General features: G+C 33.0%; 1 protein-coding gene across 1 annotated transcript in view; it reads left to right on the forward strand.

Moving 5' to 3' along the window:
* fw (CUB and Sushi multiple domains furrowed) overlaps positions 1-24,331 on the forward strand; it is a 118,603-nt gene that overhangs the window by 59,398 nt on the left and 34,874 nt on the right. The window contains exons 2-3 of the mRNA XM_072542405.1: positions 19,133-19,309; positions 22,591-22,896. Of these exons, the coding sequence (XP_072398506.1) occupies positions 19,133-19,309; positions 22,591-22,896 (483 nt within the window). The remainder of the gene's footprint in view (positions 1-19,132; positions 19,310-22,590; positions 22,897-24,331) is intronic.

The raw sequence follows: 24,331 nt of genomic DNA on the forward strand, positions 1-24,331 counted from the left end.
TCATCCCTAAAATCTTAAATGAAAAGGGGGGTCGAATGATCCATTATTTGAAAGGTCTTTCAACTCCCTTTATAATGATGTAAAATTTATGTATTCAATTCAGTAGTTTTGGAGATTTATTGATTTAAAGTTTAAAGTAGACTTTAATAGGTACATCAAATTAGTTTGTACTTCTTTCAGAAGAAATTTGAGTAAAAGCATTTTCTTGATAAGTAAATGCTTTTATTTACTACGCCCATGGTTTATTAATAATAAAAATAGCAATTGAAGTGTCCTTTGTGACAAAAAAGTTGTTTCTTGAAGAAAGATAAGTAGAGAATGCCACGTACTTATTTTAAATAGGAAATAGTACATTAGTTTGCGATTGATTTGACCAATCTTTGTTGTTAAAATATCATTTATTGCTTTATACATAAATTAACCATGGTATATTCCACGGCAGAAAGGGTTGAAATTATTGAAATATTTTTCGGAAATAATCAGTGCGCTAATAGAACAGCACAAATTTTTAATGAGCGACATGAGAACAATAATGTGCACCGAAAATATGTTCTAGAACTTGTAGCTAAATTTCGGGAAACTGGATCAGTCGCCAATAAAAAACGTAATATTGAAAATCCTATAAGTAACGAAGCAACAGAAGTGGGGGTTTTAGGGCAAGTTATTGTAGATCCTACATTAAGTACCCGCAAATTGCAAACTTCGTGTGGTGTTAGTCGACGTACTATCTAACGGATTCTAAAGGCCCATAATTTTCATCCGTATAAAATTCACCTTGTACAAGAACTTAATGAAGACGATTTTGATAAGCGATTAGAATTTTGTGAAGTTATGAGTGAACGAATTACAAACCATGAACAATTTTTATTTAACATTTGCTTTTCCGACGAATGTTCCTTTTTTTTAAATGGCGAAGTAAATCGTCATAATTGTCGATATTGGTCGGACTCTAATCCCAGAATTTACCATGAGGTACACACACAGCAGCCACAAAAATTAAATGTTTGGGCTGGCATTTTTGGCGATCATTTGGTTGGTCCTTTTTTCTTACCTGGAAATTTGACTGGTGAAATGTATTTGGAATTACTGCAAAATGCCATAGATCCTGCGCTAACAGATATAATTGAAAATCAGAATGATGTTCGATACGTTGAGAATATGTTGATGTTCCAACAGGATGGTGCCCCACCACATTACGCATTAAGAGTTCGGCATTATTTAGATCAGACCTTTCCAGGTCAATGGATTGGTAGAAGAGGTGCCGTTGAATGTCCCCCAAGATCGCCAGATTTATCACCTTTGGATTTCTTTTTGTGGGATTACTTAAAAAGCAAAATCTATGCTACTCAGCCAACATCCTTAGAAGATTTACAATGGCTGCAAATGTTAATGTGATTTTATGCCAATTTTGTTTCCCCCTCGATAACAAAATCGACGGGTCCAAGCGTTTTTTTTAATAAGGAATCATCTGCCAGTAAATGCATCTGTTTCGTTTTCGGTGCGCCACCCTGTATATAGGTACACACTGTTTCCGGAAGATAAGTGAACCAATATTAAATAACGCCTGATACACGGAAATTAACTGTGACAGATTTGAGAGACTATAACAAACAGTTTATTAGAAATACAATTTACTATTTTCATAAGACTTAAGGTTGTCGTGTATCACTGAAACTTTTGCACAAAAGACATAAAGAGGCGCACGAGTGGACTGAAAGTGTGAGTTTTCTCTACAGGATTGTAAAATATTTGGAATTTAAATGGAAGAGAACTAAATATAATCGATGTTTATATTTGTCAACATAAAATGTCCAGAATATTTCAGGAGGTTCTTTAGTGGGTTGAACAACAGACTCTAATAGCTATTGGGGGTGTTGACTGAACGCATATTTGTTTTGCAAAGCTGGCCCCATTTTGAGACGAATTTGTCAATGGAAAAGGTTTTATAATGCATTAATGTGCAGGCCACACGTGGCTTGAAATAAAATCCTCCTAGAGAGCTCTGGGTATAGTATAATGCCGTATCTCATAACTTCTTAGTATAATCCCAACGAGAAATATTAGGGACTCTTCAACAAGATGTTTTTGAGCTGCAAGAGCGGGTTTTGATTGACCATAGATTTGGGCAAATGACACGGTGACTGTTAAAATCCCCTACGTATACGGCTGGGTATTCGTAGGGGTTAAGGACACGAGAAGAAAAAATGGAAGAAGAGGGTATGTGAATATTAATTATTGTGATATCACCGATTTTCACAGTTACCTCAATACCTTTTAAAAATATTAGTTAATATAAAAAATTGCCAAAGTAAAAGACGCAAGAGAACATGCTGTAAAATTAAAATGGAGCTTCGCAGGATACAATGCCCGACTGAAGGATAAAATATGGAACACCGAAATACAACAACGGAAATCATGGTTAGGAAAGAGAAGCAGAGGAAGAAATTCTATTGACGAAACTAAAATAACTGTCCTTTCTTTGATTAGTTTACTTTTAGTATATTATCCAGTCAGTCATAAATAAAGCTCATCCTAAATAAGTGATTCTGGAGAAAACAATATGTCTAATTTACGATCATTCACATCTATTGTTCTGGCGTGGGATACACTTAGACGTACCTGTAGAATATTTGATGAGATATTTTCAATGAATTAATTTACAGTAATTATTTTGCGTGAATTAGTTTAACCTTCGTTTCTATTGTTGAAAAAAAATAGTAAGTGCTAATTAATTAATCTAAAAATATATTCAATGAAAAAACTAAATTAACTTAATTAAGACAATATATTTAGATGATCTCACTTTTCATTCATTCCATTTTCTTCTTATAAACATTTTATTTATAAGATGTTTCATTTGATACTCATTGACATCTTAATTTTATAACAATCTCGTACTTGAGTACATATCTTACTTACTTAAATAGCTTAACTCTCCAGCGGTGACGTAAGAAATTTACACATTACTGGTAACCTCGGTCTGTTGGACCGACAGAGACATATAGCTTTATATATTCTTATAAATACATATTTTTTAAATAATTATACTTAATAAAGGGCTTAGATGTAATAGTTTATAAGAATGTTTAATCAAAAAACTCTTACCTTCGTTTTGTTATGGTATAAAACAGTGACAGAGATTTTACAGACATATATTTACAATTTCCAAAAAGGAGAGGATCAATTTATAAGCCCTCAACTTAGAAAGGAATAAAATTTCTAAGTGGCAGAACGTATTTTGCAGATTGTGAATCATTTTAGTTAAGATTAACAAGTTGTGTTTGTAAAGTCCTATGATTATAACACGCATAATTGGTAATTCTATAATAAAAAGCGAAATTAATAAGTGAACTTGTGTCGTAAAAATGTTACAAAGGTCTAATAGTTCCATAGTTCCAGCAGAAAATATTCCTCTGGTGTGAAGTAATTTTAGTAATTCCATTGAATTGAAATAATTATCGAAGTAGAGCTTATATCCCGAATTATCTGACAATTTTTGTGATAAATACAGAACAAGTGAAGTTGTAGCATTGTGGTTCATTTCTACTGACATAGGTAATGTAATATATCGATCGGTATATTATTCCTGATTCACCACAAAAATTACAGACTTTTATGCCCCAAGAAAAACGAGGTCCAGGAAGAAGAAGAACATCTTGGTTAACGAACCTCAGAATCTGGTTCAATACAACATATGTCAAGCTTTTCCGCGTTGCTGCAGATAAGATAAAGATTGCCATGATGATCGCCAACATTTGTAACGGATAGGCACATCAAGAAGAAGATGCCCCAAGGATTTGGTTTGCCTCTAATTATCACCATATGGGATGTAAGGGCTTGTCAAAATATGGCCACTTATACACTTCCACGGTGCCTTACAGAGGGCCTTCGACCAGTCTATTCGAAGAACCCTCTGCGTATCTTCCATCTTAGGTGTTTCTTACACAGGAAATAAATGAAAATCGGTTTAGGAGGTGGGCAAAGCCCAGCCACAGAGTCTAAAGTGTTCGTAGAACTGGAGCAGCGCCCCGACATCGAACTCCCAGGGTGCAGAGACCCTATTTGGGAGCCGAGACCAGACTGATCCGAGAGCTGAAAAATGTCGCATATTTATAAGTATATTAATATTTATATGGCATTTTCAGATCTCTCGGCCAATAGAAAAATATAAAGATGTTCAAAGGCGGGGCGATGCGCATCCGGGTGCGTATTAGTCCACGACTAAGGCACCAGGATGACATAATATACTATTTTAGATAAAATTGCCCCTTGAATGGTATAATTGTCTCATCTATGCAGTTATTTTCTTCAAGCAATAATTCTTAGCAACGTTTTTCAAAGCTGGTAATTATCTTCCTGACTTTCCAAAGTTTATTATTGGTATTCTTGTCGGTGTTGACATCTGAGATATGTCAATGATTACGTAAACTTTCAAATCGGTTTCAAGAGATACCGATATCTTTAATCAAACAGAATTGTGTACGGGGAGCCAATAAAGTCTTAGCCTCGGAAAATTAATAATTCCCATTACAATATGCAAGGCAACCAGGCGGCGTATCTCATTTTCTGAGACTTTTACCATTCTTTTAAACAGAATAAGAATTTGTTTTTTCAGATAACTCCTTGAATGTTTCGGGTGGAAAATAGCCCGAAAAATAATCAAATGGTGAATAGTCTTCTGAACTGTCACTTTCATCATAACTAAAATTACTTTCACTTGATGGATCGAAAATACCATTTGGAGGTACACCTTTTCCAGTCTTCCAGATAGCTTTTTGTTTTTCCACTTTTTTAGTCTTTTGAGGAATTTCTTTTTTTTCTAATGCTACTTCATCCTCATCCTCATGCTTCTTCTGCTTGGACAAGGGTCACATCAACATCAGTTTTCCCTTTCCCATTGTTTAAAATCTTGTCATAGGTAAATTCTAATCTATTTAATCCACTTTTGTAACCGTTAACACCTACTAGTGGCATTTGCGTACGCCTTTTATAGGACCATACCAAATATTAGCAAATGCAGAAACAATTACAGAAAGGGAAAGGGACAGACGAGTTTAAAGATTTTGTTCGGATATTATCACCACAAGGATATTCATAAATTCACGTGGATTCAGCCAACGAGGAATTTGAAATCAATAATCGATTACTGTATATGCAAAGAAAACTCCACAATAAAGGTTAATAACGTTAGAGTCCATCGAGGAGCAGAATGTGGATCTGATCGCCATTTGCTTAAAGCGTCACTACAATTTACATTTAAAGGAAGCCAACGACAAAATGAAAAGGAAAGTTCTATGATACTGCAAGACATTTCAACAAAGAGATATAATCTACAAGGTTTTGAAAATGAGTCTACCCAGTTTCTGTATCGAATGAGGTTGAATCTGAAATTGCACGATGTTTGTTACTCCTCACCAATTAATACGTACAACGAAATTATGAAAGCTCTTGACGAAGCTGCAATGGAAGCTATTGGAGAAGTGGATAGCATAAAAAATAGAAATGAATGGTAGAATAAAGAAATAGAAGATCTTGTGGGGAAGAAGAAGAATATGTATAACAAATGGCTAGCAACAAAGGACCCTTACTATCGACAACAGTACAACAGCTTAAACAAAGAAGTAAAAAAAGAGGTAAATAAAGCCAAAAATGAGATGTGGAATAAAGCCTGCGATAACGTAGAAAATTTTATGGGTACAGCAAGAAGTAAAGAAGCCTGGAAAACAATTAGAAGTAGTAGAACAGATAGGAAAGAATGCAGTAGGTTAACTCTAATAGCCCCAGAATTATGGGTCGAATATTATGAATAAATGCTGACAGAAGATCGAACAGAATTCCAAGATATTGGCTACCAAAAATATGATATTTCCTACCGCGAAGAAACTGAAATAATACCAGAAGAAATTAAAAAACACGCCAACGCTATGAAAAATGGAAAGGCTCCAGGACCGGGGGGAGTACCCACTGAACTGATTAAATATGGCCCCGACAAACTATTTCAGCTATTGGCTTATTCTTTTAATTTATTCTTGAGAGGAGAAGAACTACCCCCAGAATGGAAAACTGCATATATCAGCAATCTATACAAAAATAAAGGCGACAGAAAAGATTGTAAGAACTACCGAGGGCTTAGTGTAACTAACTCAATCTGTAGAGTCTACGGGAAGATAATTAAAAGCCGAATTGAAGATTGCTGGGAAGACGCTGAAGATCAGAGTGGCTTTCGTACTGGTCGTTCTTGTATAGACAATGTGTTCTGCCTAAAACAAACAATAGAAAAGCGTTTGGAACATAATATGGAGACACACATGGTATTTATTGATCTTCAAAAAGCGTATGACAGTGTCCCATTAGCCAAGCTATGGCAGGTGCTAGAAGACAAGAATATTCCACCGATTTACATTAATGCTGTAAGGGAGTTGTACGATGATATGACGAGTGTAATAAAGATTGGACAAAAAGTGACAAAAAAGATAAAAGTGACCAAAGGACTTCGCCAAGGCTGCTGCATTGGCGGAAGAAAATGTGAACCCATGGGTGTTAAAATTGGAGACCATACACTGTACAGCTTGCATTTTGCTGATGACCAAGTTATACTTGCAGAAGATCAAGATGATATCCACTACATGTTACGAAAAATAGATGAAGAATATACTAAGTGGGGCTTATCAATTAATCCATCAAAAACAGAGTACGTAGTAGTGGGAGGTGAAGGAAAGCTCTTAGAACTAGGAAGCAAACAAATTCAAAATACTGATAGCTATAAATAACTCAGTGTAAACATTACAAACAATGGTCGGAATACAAAAGAAATAGCTACTAGAATTGGTCAAGGAAATTCAGCAATACGTCAACTGAATAGTATACTTTGGAATAACCACATCACCCGAAACACAAAAATTAGGATATACAAAAGTATCATAGAAAGCATTGCTACATATGGTTCAGAGCTTTGGGTAATAAATAAAAATGAAGCATTCAAAATAAAATCAATGGAAATAAATTATTGGAGAAGACGTTGCCAACTCACAAGAAGAGATAGAGTAAGGAATACTGAAATCAGAGAGCGTATGGGCATAGACATTGATGTCCATGAAACTATAGAATGCAAAAGGCTGAAATGGTATGGCCATGTAGAAAGGATGAATGATCAACGATGGCCAAAGAGAATGTTACAGTGGATCCCCACCAACCGCAGGAAAAAGGGAAGACCAAGAAGATCGTGGAGACAAGAAGTAAAAGGTGCAATGGAAGATAGGGGTCTACAAGTAGATGACTGGAACTGGTAATAAACTCGTTATATATATATATATATATATATATATATATATATATATATATATATATATATATATATATATATATATATATATATATATATATATATATATATATATATATATATATATATATATATATATATAGAAACAATTACAATTTATTCTTAAATGAACTTTTCATAATGTTAGTAAATACCAACAGCTACATGAAGTTTTTTTCAACACAATAGCAATATTGGAACAAAAAAACAAATACTTATCAAGTAAAAAAGGATCGCATTCATCAGCCATTGCTTCAAGTAGACCAACAAAACCTGTTTACATTCCAAATGACTCAAATACATATAAATCATCTTATATAGGGACTGTAGCCGTCCTCTATTAGAATTATGTTTAAATAAAATAAGTCATATCACAGATATCTTTGCCGAATTATAGGATTCGTGATTGTCACCGTCAGGGCCGAAAGGGTTAATTATTATTATATATTACCAGCGAAGTAAAAAATATAATTTCGTAAATTACTTGTTTTTTAAATTAAATAAATCAAACAAATTAAACAAAAACAAACTGGAAATACAATTAGAAAAAATTACTTTTGTCAAATTGTGTCGAACAGTTATTACCAACACCATTCTTGTAAGTCTCTAATTGTACAAAAACAGCAATATTTCATGATTTACCGTTTTGTGTCCTTTATATATAAAGTCAACATTCTTGTTCTCTTTACGCACCATTTGTTCGCATCTTGCCGTAAACTTGCTATTCAGGACAATCTCGGCTTTGTTTTTCGCAATATGATGTACTGATCCACTTCGATAAATAGCCGAGTATGAAATTATAACTTAAATAATTATTATTAAAGAAGCACAATAAATTAATTCTAACGAGGAGAAGCTATTAATAGAAAGTTGAATTAATTATCTAAGTAGGATTATTAATTACCTATTCATGTCTACATATCAACATCTTTATGCTTCAATGAGTAGCTATTGGTCCTCACTAATCATATTGCTTGTGGATCTTCACTATACTTGTAATGATATACCTACTGTTACTTTTACTGATTTTGGTATAGCATTAAGTTCAATTTAATAATTTGCAAACAACCGAAGAATTTTAATATTTTTCCGCTCCATTCTCTTGAACTACTTCTCCCAACACGTGGATTTTTCTTCGACTTCAATATCTTTAAAAGGTTCTGAACTGTTTTTTGTGTATGTTTAAGTGAAATAATATGGTTATTCGGGATTTAGAGTTTGTGTTTGTATATTTATGTTTATAGCCTATTTATAGTTTATATTTCTGCCTAATAGGCCTCTTCAGAACGGCTTTCACAGTCGCTCTGAACGTGAAAATAAATCTATTCTGTCTTAGGAAGCAACTCTAACATGGCTTCGAATGGACGCAAATAGCGACATCTATATAATAATTAAAAAAGGAATATAAAACGTAACTTAAATATATCACAAACAATAACACATATTAAACAGAAAAAGATTTATGGCAAAGTCACGGTAAGCAGTTCAGTGGATGTTCTGTAATGAGTCATATATTCTTCTGAGCAGTAAAAGCAATGTTTCAGAAGATATTTTTTTGTAACTTTATCGAAACTATTACAGCTTACCTGTTAAATACTTTTTGGTAAAATATGTTAATAGTTATAATTAAGGCACTTTTTTTTCTGAAAGACGTAATCTACAGCGATTTGTTCGTAAGTAGTGACAGTTTCGCGTATTGTGAACGTAGACATCAGACTGCTTTATTAAATGGGCACGTTTCCAGTGAATTTCAGTTAGAACTTGAAATATCAACAGAGTAGGTAGCGGCATAATTTTGAATTTGATAAAGAAAGGTCGGCAGTGGTCTAGATAACTAACCCCTGCTAAAATCCTGATAGCTTTCTTTTGCATTCTAAAAATTTGAAGTGCATTTGTTGAATTGCCCCATATGATTAAACCACAGTTTAGGTGAGAGTGGAATAAAGAAAAATATGTCGAATGGCGAATCACAAATAATGAACTTAATAGCTTTTTCTTTACTGAACCGTCTTTTCTGAACCGTTCTTTTCTGAACCGTCTGGGACTCCATTTTTTAGGGATAGAAAATCGGAGACAAGACAAGACGCTACCGCCTGGTGTCTGCCACCACACGTGGTGATAAGAAGTTATAAGCTTAAAAGGGATACTTCTGATTCCATAGTAATTTAATTTGTGGAGTAAAATATCGTGTAAAACGAAGTCAAAAGCCTTCGACAAGTCGCAAAGAGAAATTGCTATGCGATTGCCGCGTTCAAGCCCCTCAATCATCTCGCTTACAATAAATACCGCGTTCGTAGTAGAACGGGCACTTCTGAATCCATATTCGGAGTTGCTAAATAATTATTTGATTTAAAATAGGAATAGTACTTTTGAGTATTTTAGTACTTCTGGAAATACTCCAGTTATATAGAATATGTCCGAAATAAACTTTTAAATTATATTTTGACAAGTATGTCTTCTGAATGTAGAAACTTTATTAATAAACATTTGATTTCAAAACTTTTCCTCGAAAGATTTGTGAGGACATATTCCAACGTTAACTTTGCGATATGTTTAAAAATGTCTGTCATGTACATATGTAAGTAAACATATAATAAAGCAACAACGTCCATAATTACCCCTAATCGGCTATAGTCATCAGTAGATCTACTTTCTAGAATATTAATGTCAGGTATTCTTGTCCCAGTTCTTGTAAAAACACAAAGGTATAACGGCTTTATCAACTGAAAAATAAATAATGACGTCTGAGTGCGTTCTAAAGACTACTAATGTATGTCTTGAGAATTTTATATTTACCAGAATCGAATTAAGCCCGTTGTCGTACAAAAGTGCATTTGGAAATAATAAAGGATTATACTGGACTTCAATTTATAGAAAGTAAGCTTGTAAAGACTACAAGCCAAGCATGACCATTTTAATGTACACAAAAAGGTAAAAGAAATAACGGGTACTTTTAAAAAGCGAACACAAATGAAACTCATAGACACCAATGGAAAATTAATCATTGACACCCAAGAGATGAAAGGCAAATGGAGAATATATTTGGAGACACTTTTTCAAGATCAGAGAACGGATTATAGGCATCCATTTTCAGAGAGGATGACGGGCCCGGGCATACTTAAATCCGAGGTAGAAGAAACAATAAAACGGATGAAAAGCAGGAAAGCTGTAGGGCCTGATAATATCGAAGCTGAATTTTTAAAACTCTTGGAGGAAGAAGGAATAAATTGGATCCCGGCTGTCTTCAATAAAATATACAATACAGGAATCATCCCTGATAAATGGCTAGAATCAGAATTCATAGCGATACCTAAAAAACAGGGGGCTAAAAAGTGCGAAGAAAATCGAACAATCAGCCTAATGGGCCACATGTTGAAACTGTTTCTTAGAGTCATCCATGGAAGAATTTATAAGAAGTGCGAGGAACAAATATCGGACAGACAGTTCGGCTTCATTAACGCAGTGGGTACCAGAGAGGCACTTTTCGGAGTACAGGTACTGATTCAAATATGCAGGGACGTTAACTGCGACGTATACGTGTGCTTGATCGACTATGAAAAGGCATTTGACAGAGTTCAACATCAAAAGATGATAAACATTTTAAAAGAAGCAGACCTGGATGACAAAGACCTCAGAATAATTTCAGAACTATACTGGAATCAGACCGCATACATGAAAATTAACGGAGAAGAAACAGATCACATAAAAATACTACGTGGAGTTAGACAGGGATGTATCCTATCGCCGTTGATATTTAATATGTACTCAGAGAAAATTTTTAACGAGGCTCTTTACGGAATAGACGAAGGCATCCTTCTAAATGGTGAAAGAGTAAACAATGTTAGATACGCCGACGACACCATGGTGATAGCAGATAGTTTAGAGGGACTTCAGAGGCTAATGGACATAATAAGCGAGTACAGTCAACAGTACGGACTAAACATTAATACCCACAAAACGAAACAAATGATTATCAGCAAGAAGAATATAAATGGGGCTCATCTATACATTAATGGGACGCAGATAGAGCGCGTAAAACAGTATTGCTACCTGGGAACTATTATAAACGAACAGTGGAGCAATGTACAGGAAATAAAGTGCCGCATAGGAAAGGCAAGAACGGTCTTTAACAAAATGAGCGCCATCTTCAAAAGTCACAACATATCCCTAGATACAAAAGTCAGACATTTGAGATGCTATGTTTTCTCTGTGTTGTTGTACGGGGCGGAGGCATGGACGCTTACAGACACCACTATTAAAAAACTTGAAGCATTTGAGATGTGGCTTTATAGAAGAATGCTGAGAATATCATGGACAGCAAGGATCACGAACAAGGAAGTTCTAGAAAAAATGAAGAAGGAACCAGATATTGTGCTTACGATCAAACGCATAAAATTGCAATATCTGGGACACGTTATGAGAAATCAGCATCGTTACTCCCTGCTGCAGTCTATATTGCAAGGTAAAGTCAAAGGTAAGCGAGGACCCGGTAGAAGGAGAATATCATGGCTGCGGAATTTAAGAACATGGTTTAAGAAAACCTCAGCGGAGCTGTTTCGAGCCGCAGCGAGCAAGGTCATGATTGCCAATGTGATTTCCAACATCCGAAACGGATAGGAACCAGAAGAAGAAGAAGAATATAATATTAATATCATTGTTTAATGAGTTGTATTGGTTACTTAGAGAAAGTTGCCTAAACCCACTTTGTTTTTGTATTTTAAAAAATTCACATTTGAAAAAAAAATTAATGACATTTTGTAATATTATGTCTTACTATGTTCTACAATCTACATAGATGTCTATTTTATTTACATTTTTTTATTAGGTTTTGTAGGAGAGAAAATTTCTTTTCCCGAACATTGCATTTTTGTGAGTTTGAGAAATGTTTCCAAAAACAATAAAAATTTAAATGAACAAAATTGTAATTTTACATTTAAAATATAATATTTGACAGTCAAGTACGATATAGTCTTCTTCTCCCCCTACCCACTCAACGTGAGCCCAGAGGGAACACATAAGGCATTTAACCCAACGCTCTCCTTTACAGTCATCTGAAAATCTAACACAGCACAACAAATACTCCGCATCAAGTCTTCTTGACTTCTACTTCTAGCTCAGAAGAACCTGAGGATATGGTGTCGTTCGGCTTTTCACCTTCACCGGAGCTAGATTCTTCCTTAAACTTGAGATTTTCCTTAGCTTCCTCTTTTCTTTGTAACAGGAGATATTGTGAACCACTACGTCTACCAAGTGTCAGTTCTTTACTGACTTTAGTTACTTTCTAATTGTTACAGCCTCTTCTAATTGCGATTTGCGAGGAAAATAAGTTATAAGTGCTGAACTGGTTGCTTTACTTCCTCTAGTAGAAGCTCTTTTATTAATTTTAGGTATAGGGTTGATACGAAATGGACTTGTATGAAAAAATGACTTTGGTGGAACAACTAAATCAGATTGTCTTGATGTTGATGGTACAGCCAGGTCAACTTTAACACCATTCAATTCAGTTTCACTGGAAGTTAACTCTCTCTGCTCATCTAGTTTCTGAGAAATGGTAGAATTTGGAACAAGCTGTTGATTCACGTGCCTCCACAATGTACTCAAATTCAGTGAATATGCTTCTGTTAATAGAAAAAATTCCAGTAACTCTGAAGCCGTTGATAGCTAGCTCAGCCTTCTGATAGGTGGTTTTATTTTGTGTGATACGTGGCGTGGGAGTGATATAATTGAAACATAGTTTTTTCTGGCCAAATCGATTAAATCAATATTTTAAGTGTTCCTGAAATGTCCGTCTAAGATGAGAAGGACGGGATTCTGTTTCGAAGGTTTTATAAATGCTATAAAGTGTTGGAACCATATTGTAAACAGATTTGCTTGTATCCATTCTGAGCGATGAGCCGCAAATCTGGTTCCCGATGGAGCGCCCATTTTAAGTTGATCACTCAAATTCTTTCGTAAAAAAATTACTAAAAGGGGAATGAAGATTCCAGTTCCATTCATACAGGCAACGATTGTAATGAAAGATCCACTTTCAGCAGATGTCAGTGCAGCAACTTGCCTTTTTCCACACAAACAAATTTTGCAAATGAATGTTTTTTATTTGTCCCTCTTCTAGAAGATTAAACAATCTATCTGTATTTTCTTGTTATCCGCCATTATTACTGTATCGTCTACAAATCGAAATTTCTCCATTCAATTTAAAACTAAATTCCAATAATTTAAAAATCTGGTTCGCGTAATGTCAACGTAGTTTGTGTCAGTCCAGTCCTGCGGTAAATACTTACCATAATAATAGGTAGAGAAATTGCAGTGGTAGAGACTAAGTAATTAGAAAACTAGTGAGAGTGCCAAGATGCAATCGTGTGTAATTATATCGAGATAACTATTTGGTTTGACTATCAATGACACGAGCCAGTAATTGAATGCTGTCTTAGACGGAAGTTTATTACATCCACGAGGAAGGAAACATTCCTAAAATATATAATTTAGATGACTAGTTCCTCTCTTTATACTTTTACTTTTATATTTTTTAGTCACGGAGATGAAATGGGTTAAACGTGGGAATCACAAATTTGATTAATTATTATTTTTATTGTATATATATACATATACATATATATATATATATATATATATATATATATATATATATATATATATATATAATAATAATAATAATAATAATAAAACAGGTATATTATATAGCTCTCTCTATGAAAAAAGCAAGGATGTGGAAATCAAAATTTTAAAGCCATGCTTATCGTTTTTTTCGACATGAACGGCATCGTGATTACTGAATGGGTTCCAAACTGTAAACCAAACTTACTATTTGAAAGTTTCGGCAACGCTGTAAAAGCGAGTTCGTAAGAAACGGCCGGAGTTGTGGAAAAACAAGCCGTAGATCTTGCACCAGGACAATGCACCTGCCCATAACGCGCTGTCTGTGAAGCATTATTTAGCCGCTAGAGGCATTCCAGTGCTCGAACACCCACCATACTCGCCGGATTTAGCACCCTGTAACTTTTTGCTGTTTCCGAAGATAAAGTCTGCCTTAAAAGTAATCCGGTTCGAGTCGATAGAAGAGGTGAAGCGAAAAACGAACAAAAGAAGACTTTCAGCATTGCTTTGACGAATGGAAAAAACGAACTTTTCATACGCAGTCTCGTTATTTAATAGCCAGACCTCGTATATAACTCGGCATAATTCAGATCATCATTAGTGTTATCATCATCAATGGCGTAGCAACTCTTCATTAATCGTTGTCGCGTATACTATTACAACTTAATTCCTGTAGGTCCTATCCAACCTTTCCCACTATCTTATCCCCATTTTCCTCAGATCTGCGCCTCCATTCGTTTGTCATGCTATATCTGCAAGGTCAATATATAACTCGAAGGATTTTGCGTCTCCATATTTTACTTCAGTACGTAATTGTTGGTCGTATTATGGTCTCATATATTTTAATTTTGGTACTCCGTGAAAAAAGTTTTGACCTCATTAGATGTCAAATTGTAAACAAAAATCTGTTTCCGCCATTACTCCTATTTCAACTTCTCGTTGTACTTTGTTATCGTTGGTCATCGTTACTCCTAGGTATTTAAATTCTTTTACAGTTTCGCGTACCTATATCACTGAAAAAATTTATAAAAAATAAAAAATAACTTTTTTCCATAAAACTAAAAATAAAAAAGGTCGAATTTTTTCGTATAAATAAACATATATAAAAATAATCCAACAAAATAGAGTTGCCATATAACTATACTAGCAAAGTACACACAAATACTCACAATCCAATGTTATTACTGTTTGATATGGTTATACTTTACTAACATAAACAACTTTTCTAATAACAAAACACAGCTATAAGGATTTGAAATATCTAAGAAAAACAAACTACAAACTTCTATGTATAACTACCAAAGTAAATCTTTGGTAAATATCTGTAACGGAATTAATAAAAATAAAATTATATACAACAGAATGGAAATTCCTATTAACGAAACTCACATTATATTAGAAAATATAACCAAACAATACAAATATTTTAATTAATATACAAATCATATAACAACTGTTTCAATTTTCCTTTTTTTACCTAGTTTATACATTTTACAGACAGATTCGTTATCAACTAATCACAAAAAGCAGTAATTTGAAACGTCCAACCTTCAAAATATTATTTGAACCAAATACTTTCAATGAATCACATTCTTGAATTAAATTAATTGATAACAAAACATATAGAAAGCATTATATACGATATCAGGAAGTAATTGGTCAAGTGAATAACCAATTACCTGCTGTAAATTGACTCATTTACAGTGGATTCATTAAATAGGTGGATCTTTTAAATCTTTCTAAAGGATCACACCCACATGGAGGCGGACACAGTCCAAGCGCTGATAGAGCGAAAGAGAAAAAACATAATTTCTATTTTATAATATTTCTATTTATAATAAAAATACCGTACATAATATGGAACTAGAAGGTTTTAAAAATTTTAGGTCTTTTTATGATATCAAAACACCTGAAAATGCGCCTTTGATTAATAGAACAGGAGAGATTAACAAACAACAAGTTCTTCTGTCAAACTGTGTTTAACTGCAAGTAAAAGAAAACAGCATGGGAATTCTGTTATTGAAAAGTAATTTTCATGATGAAAATCAGGAGATTGAAATTGTTAGGTTTCCAAAGCGAGACCTTACATTGCCAAAAGGTTTGCAACTGGTATCATATATATCACATATATATGGTATCAATACCTATATCACAACAAAAGTATAATGATTTAATGACATTACTGCCATCTGTTCCGACTGTTCCTCAATTTTGCCATGATTTTTATAAAAACTTAAAAGCATACCTACTAGTAATTCTAATAGTGACTATCCAGAAGGAGACTTACTTGGCGATGGCAGTCGTTTGTACGTAAAATACCATTTTGGTTAAATACATAGATGTATTATTTATAAATATTTGTAAAGATGAATTGTATGGTTAAATAAATTTTGTAAGTCAAATATTATTGTAGTTGTTATTGAATACCCCAAACTAAGTATTACACTAGAATAACTTTATTAGAGGGATACAACACCATGGCCATTAAAACGGTTAAAAAACACAGAAAAAAAATTGTTGTTTAATTCTAACAAATGCATTATGTAGATAACAATAGATAGAATGTTCTATTAAAATATTGTTTTAATATCTCAATAAGTAGCTGCAGCAATAACACTTTTTTTTGTAAAGTTATGAAAATGGATATAGTGCTGTATCCTTCCGAGGTACAGATGTACATATATTATATATATATATATATATATATATATATATATATATATATATATATATATATAAATATATTAATTTAAATTTAATTTATTATAATTTAAATTAACTTAAATTTTTTATTCAGGTATCATTTCATCCCAAAATTATAAGAAAATAGTCATAAAATTGAAATCTGCTGAACATCTGTTGCAATCTGGCAACTAGTGTTTTTAAAGTTTTGACAGTATTGCCAAGTTTATTTGCTAATCTACCACAGGCCAATTATAATTTTGGTATTTGTTTACATTAGTGAGGGTCCCTAAAAATGCGAATTTTTGTTGGACTTAGCTTGAAAAATAGAAAAAAGGCAAAATTTTCATGTTTACGTCTACGGAAACATACAAAAAGTGAAAAATTGTAACAAAAATTGAAAAAAATTCATAAAAAGTATAAGAAATCAAAAATTAACAAGAGAAAAATGTTATCAAAATACGAAATAGCCTTAGTAGTTACATAAAACTTATAAATCAATTGTAAATACCAATCATTTTCTCCGTTAAATTATCCAAAAATATAAAATATTGTAAAATGGCCAAAATTCATTTATTTGGAAAAACAAGTCAAGCGCGTTTGCGCACAATATACAATATTCTGCGCAGGTTCAATGTTGCCACATATACATAGTTTTTTGCGGAGTAAATATATTAAATTTTTAAGTTTTAATAAAAGTGTAACACATATTACTTAATATTGTTTTTTGCGGAATAAATATATTGAAATTAAGTTTTAAACACTGTTGTCAAGTTGCAGAATTAGTGTTTTTGTAAAAAATAATTATTAATTATTAAATAACAAAATAAAACCTAATCTAAACTAATCCAATCACGTCTAAAACATTAAATTAAAAAAGGAGTTAATAACTAATGCATCCAACAAAATACAACATAAAACGAAATAATCACCAGTTTGATGGCAACGGCATGGGAAAACGGAAAATGGACTCATTAGTATTTTTGTAAAATTCGTTAACAATATAGTATATTAAGTATAAATGGATATTACGGTCTTCAAAAGACGCGCGAAATATAGGAAGTGTTTTAAAGACCAGTTATCCACGAATAGTTTACCCTATTTTTTTATTGGTACACTTTGAAATCATGTATTATTACTACAAAAAATTGAAATAGGAGCTAATAATGTAACATGGATGAATTTGTGATGTACATCAGTATACCTTTCGTTATTATGGAAATGAGAAAAACAGAAATTAATTTACAATCTGTCATATCGGAATAATTGTTATTTCTGGTTGTATATTGCTTAAAAGAAGAATGTTTCAAACATTATTGAGAGTGCTATTAATGGAAGAACAACCTTACTGGCTTCCGAGAATGTCGGTAGTATTAATTTGAACAGCATTTCCTCTGATTGAAAAAAACGGTAGTATAAATATTTCAAACAATACCAACTGCACTTTTCACATTCATTTAAAAGAGGGATGATTAAGATTTCCAAACATTTGAATAAAGCTTTTGAAATATTTGTTAGTAATATTTTATTTCTATATTATTTGTTTGACATTAACCATGGCAACCTGTTGATGTTGCCAGGGTAACTTTAAAACACGCGCGTTTTTGAAAGTTGAATTTAAACACGCTACGGCGTAGTTTAAATGAGAAAAATGGGGTACCAATAAAAAAAAACAAATTAAAACCTAATCTTAACTAATATAATCACATCTAACTATGTAAATTAATAAAGAAGTTAATAACTAATGCATCCAACTAAATACAACATAAAACGAAATAAACTATAATCTATATGTAGTGAATAACAAATGAAATACAGTTATATAAATCTCTTAGAAACAGAAAACGGAAATGATACTCAATTATCATTATTCCTTTATGATTGTACTTGAGAATTAATATTTTCACAATAAACAATATATTTAAAAAGTGTGGCAACATTGGGTCAAGAAGTATGTACTACGCACACGCACATCATTGACAGCAGCTGTAATGGCGGCGGCACGTTGAAATTTATGTCAAAATATCAGTTTTTTAAATGCGAAATACAGAAAAACTATAGTTCAGCGTAAAAAAATGTATAGATTGAAAAGTGAATAAAAAATAAAACATAATCCACTGTCCAAATTTCAGACTAATCCGACTATCCTCACTAATGTAAGTAATTACCATAATTTTTTCTAATAACTAACTGCAACTAATATCAAAAGAAACAAATATTCATTCGTTCGTGTTTTATATAAATTTGAAAAATTTTAAAAAATACCCGAATTCATAAAATAATATAAAAATTTACTCTTTCAAAGCATATTTGAGGCATAAAACATATACATAATAAAAGACATGGCAATACCGCAAACACAAATTTGACGCATCATTTGTAGCTAACTTCATCGACACTTTCTCTATACTTTTGTCATATATACTTATATTAAAAAGAACAAAATATTTAATTTGATATAGAAATACATCCTTTAGTATTTTAATTGTACTACAACTTTCACTTTATTTTCAGATATAAAATGTGGTCACCCTCCAGTTCCTTTAAACTCAAGGGTAACGTTAAGTTCCCCAAAATTAGGGACAGGTACCGTAGCAACGTATCAATGCGACGAAGGATACGAAACCTTCGGTGAAACTAAAACCACCTGCGCCGCTTCCGGTCGGTGGACTGGAGAGCCACCATTTTGTGGTAAGTTTATATAATCAATCAAGGATCTTGTATTATACTAAATGTACTTAATAAATATCAATATCGAGTAATATGTATATTTTAAGAGTAGTATATATTTTAAATACAATCAAATTGTTTTTATTCATTCATTCAAGAAGGAAATAGGTACTTGATTGTTAAATATTAGGTACGTTTTAAAATTTAAGCACTGTTTTAAAAGATATTTAATTATATAAAAAAGCAAGAATTGTAATGAAATTAGAAGATGGTTGGTCACTATCTGCCAGAGCGAACCATTTTAACGTAAGCAGAACAACAGTTTTTAATATGTATTAATAAAAGATGGAGAAAACAAGAATTTGATCATTTGATAAATAATGGCATATGACAAAATCGGTCACATGAAACGATATACAATTAATTAAATTATTTACAACTTATTGTAATTAAAACGATTAGAGCGTTCAACGGAAGCTAATTTGTCACAGTGATGGTTGGATTAGTACACACTAGTAAAATAATCATTCAATCATAAAGTTAATTTAATATAATTATTTTTTTCATTTGTTTCATGTTTTCATTTTTCTGTAGCTAACTTTGTGACAAGTTGATATAGCTCTTGATTATTTTCTCCAGTATCTCCAAGTTTTTCTTTCAATGTGGTCCATCGTCAACTGTATTTTTATGTACTTGAACTTGAACTATAAGTTAAAAGTTTCTGTGTTAATGTGATTTATGATTATAACATGTTTTACTGTATCTTTGTGCGAACGAACAATAACTCGCAACCAGTGGCAGAATTCCAGGCTATGATCTAATGGGATCAAGCTAACACTATGTTAATGGCATCACCATCTACACATAAAAAACTTCATAGAGAACGCCCACTTTATTTCCTCAAACATACAACACAATATACATTCGGTCTCTTAATATTGTTCTGAAGCTATTTTCTTGTGGCATTTTAAATTAATTACTATTTAAATGGGAATAAGCCACAATTAAAGGTTAAAATACGTTTATTGACGTTTCAATTTCCACTTCGGAAATCGTTCTCAAAATACAAACATTAGTATTTACCAATTTACTAATGTTTGTATTTTGAGAACGATTTCCGAAGTGGAAATTGAAACGTCAATAAACGTATTTTAACCTTTAATTGTGGCTTATTCCCATTTAAATAGTAATTAATACATTCGGTCGTCACCAAAATAGAGACAACAGAGGTCACAAATGTTTATAAACTTTCCAATATTACATATATTCAGATAATTTTAACAGCCATCACCAAGAATGAAAATACAGAACTATTGACGAAAACCAAAGAGTAATCAGAGAGTTATCATCTACATATATAACGTTTTGATGCCAAAGACTGATAATCACAAAAGTCGTCCCAGAAACGCAACTCAGCAATATTGGCAATACCATTTTAAAGTCGTCTACTTTAAAATGTATAATATAGGTCTAAATTGTCAAGATGCCACAAGAAAATAGCTTTAGAACAATATTAAAATATTTACTAACTTAAGCCAGAGACATATTTATAGATTCTAATGATAATACAGACACTAAAGTAAGGACAGTGGCATTCTCTGGCCCTAGCAAAATGTCCTAAGAGCTAATAAAATATTAAAGTAAGGCGCTAGTCAACATACTGACTTTATTATTGCAGAACTGTATTAACAGAGCTAACATACTGATACAGTGGACACAATCTTACATTTTAACAATACATAAAAAGGGCAGCAAAGACAACTGTGAAAATTACCTGTAGAATCAGTTACAAGTTCATTGAGATGAGTATAAGTCAATACTGAAAAATATTAGATATTTTATAAAAATAAAAAACTGGAGAAAAAAAGCACGAAACAGATCGGAATGGAGAAGAATCCTAGAACAGGCCAAGACCCAAAAAGGGTTGTCGAGCCAGTGATGATGATGATGATATTGATATCACGATTACAAAAAAGTTTTCTCATTCTATTAAAAGTTGACCGTGCAATTTCAATGCGGCACCTTATTTCTTTTGTCTGATCAGTATCTTCTGCGATCCATGCTCCAAGGTATTTGTACGAAGATATTTTTTTAATTTCTATATTATCTAGTACTAGCTTAACTTTGGTGTTTTGTGCTTTTGTAAATACCATGAACTTGGTTTTCTTCAAATTTATTTTTAGTCCATAATCGTTGCAATATATATTTAGTTGTTCAGCAAGGTGTTGCAGTTCTTTTAGTGTTCCTGCCAGAAGGACGGTGTCGTCTTCTGTTATTAAGTGGTTCACCTTTTATTATAAGGCCCTCACTGACCTCGGCAAGCGCTAATTCTGAGATGGCTTCACTGTATAAATTGAATAACAAGGGTGATAAAATACACCCTTGGCGGACCCCACGGCGAATCTGGATATCCTTGGTCAGTTCATTTTCAACTTTCACTTTTGCTGTTTGGTTCCAATAGAGGTTACATATGATTCTAATGTCTCTACTGTCTATGTTTTTATTTAATAAAATTTCTTTAAGCCGATTATGCTGCACTCTGTCAAATGCCTTCTCAAAATCAATGAAACAGGCATATACTTCCTGATTTATATCTAAGCATCTCTGCGAAAGAACACTTACTGCAAACAGTGCATCTCGTGTTCCCAGTCCTTTCCTAAATCCCATTTGTGTATTACTTATGCCTACATCTAATTTCTTATGTATTCTATTGTGAATTACTTTTAAAAACAATTTCAAGACATGACTCATTGAGGCTATGGTGCGATGTTCATTGCACTCCTTTGCATTGGCTTTTTTGGGTAGCAGTATGAATGTTGATTGGAGCCATTCTTTAGGTATTATACCTGATCTATATATGGTATTGAATAGATCTAAAAGAAGATCAATAGATTCAGTATTCACAATTCCAGCATATAATTGCCCAATGCCCTTTGAGGCAATATGATAAAAAACTACTGGACTTAGTCTACGCGACACTAGCTTTGATTAAATACTTAAATGATTTAGATGCTAAATTGTAATATCTTTTTTGTATTAAATTGCCACATGCTAATAAAATAAAGTGTCTGTAATTTGTGAGGATGGATGAAATTTATTTTACAAATCCCGTCAGGGCTACCTTATATTTATTATTTATGTCTCTTTTGTAGAACATATTCATCTCACATTGTTTGTTTTGCGCCATGTTACCCAATATTTAATCTTCTGCTAATAATTTCCTAAGAAATATTTAATATTAGTATTATTATTACATCCTATACTGTTATTTGTCGATCATATATAATTTCTGTTACTTGTAGGAATCAATGTGGCCTATCGGCGTCCCTCCAACCAGTCAACCACAGTCAAAGGAGGATCAGCATTGAATGCCAACGACGGGGATAAAAGTACTGAACACGACGGCAAAAGATGCTCAGAAACTCAAAGGGAAACTAGTCCTTGGTGGCAAGTAGATTTACTCAAGCCCTACCCTATTAAAGTTATAAGAATTACCACCAGGGGTTGTTGCGGGCATCAACCTCTACAAGATCTGGAAATTAGAGTGGGGAATAGTAGTAATGATTTACAAAAGAATCCTCTTTGCGCTTGGTTTCCCGGAACAATTGGTAAGCTTTTCATTGTTCTTTTGAAGAAAATAATAATAGAGTTTGTAAAAACTTTAGTAGTTAATAAATCTAAAGTGTTTTATATCACCATATCGAAAATGCAATATGTTGTAAAATATTTTCCAACGATCTAACTTTCTGTGCTCTGATTTCCGGTGTTATTGTGTTATTATAAATCTCCATTAACTCCTGGTTTGTTCTTCTACGCCATTCCCCGTTAGCATTCGTTATACCACCAAAATATATATTTTTTTAAATTTTCCTCTCTCAAATCTCTAGTTTTTGTCTTCATTCATTGTCCGAGTTTCACATTCATACAACACCGTTGGTTTCACTATTGTTTCATAAGTTCATTTGCGGTCTTCCTCGTGGTCTTTTGGCTTCATATGGCCGCCAATTCCCGATTTCGTTATTCCATCGGCCATCCTTACGACGTTCGTTATGTCCAGCCCATTTCCATTTCAGTGTAATTGCCTGTTCGACCGCATCTTTTACTTTTGTTGTATTACGAATGTCTTCATTGGTTTCATGGTCTTTGACTGAGATACCCAGCATCTGTCGTTCCATAGCTCTCTGAGTTTTCTCATTTTCTCATGTTTATTTTGGTAAATGTCCAGGTTTGAGCTCCATATGTAAGTACAGGTAGGATACAGGAATATGAACACTTTGGTTCGTAGTCTTTGAGGTATATTTTTATTTTTAAGTACGTATGAGGGTCTTATTTCGGTAGTCTGATTTCCTTTACTTACCTTGACATTCATCTGCGTATCTAAGATGGTTCAAATATCTTCCGTTAATAGGGATTCCCCTATTTTCCCAGTCTATTGACTTAAAGATATCTTCTAGGGCAGCTGTAAATAATTTTGGAGATATTGTGTCTCCTTGTCTTACACCTCGGTTCATTTTTAATGGTCTTGTTTCGATTCCATTACCCAACGTCACTATCCTTTCAGCTTGTTCGTAAATATTATGTATTAATATTCTGTACCTGGAGTCGATCCGGTCGTTGACTAATGCTTCTTCTATTACCCACAGTTCTACCCTATGAAAAGCTGTTTCATAATCTATAAAAGCCAGCCATAATGTGAGATTCTATTCGTTAGTCTTTTCTATTAAGATTTTCAAAGTATAGAGATGTAGGTGCTGTACCCTTTTCTAAATCCGGCTTGTTCTACTGGTTGATATCCGTCAAATTTAATTGTTAATCTGTTTGTAATAATATTTGTAAAGGTTTTGTAAAGTTGTGAAAGAAGTGAAATTGGTTCATAATTTTTTAGGTCTATGGTGTCTCTTGTAGCAGTATTCCATTGTTCGGGTATGTTGCCTTCGAATAGACATTTACTAAATAGTATTTTTAGATGAGTGATGGCTTCTTCTCCGCTTCCTTCAGCATTTCTGCTACGATTCCAGGAGCTTTATTCCTTTTTGTTTCTTT

The sequence above is a fragment of the Diabrotica undecimpunctata genome, chromosome 8 (genome assembly GCF_040954645.1).
Source record: "Diabrotica undecimpunctata isolate CICGRU chromosome 8, icDiaUnde3, whole genome shotgun sequence".
In the NCBI taxonomy this organism is placed as follows: Eukaryota; Metazoa; Arthropoda; class Insecta; order Coleoptera; family Chrysomelidae; genus Diabrotica; species Diabrotica undecimpunctata.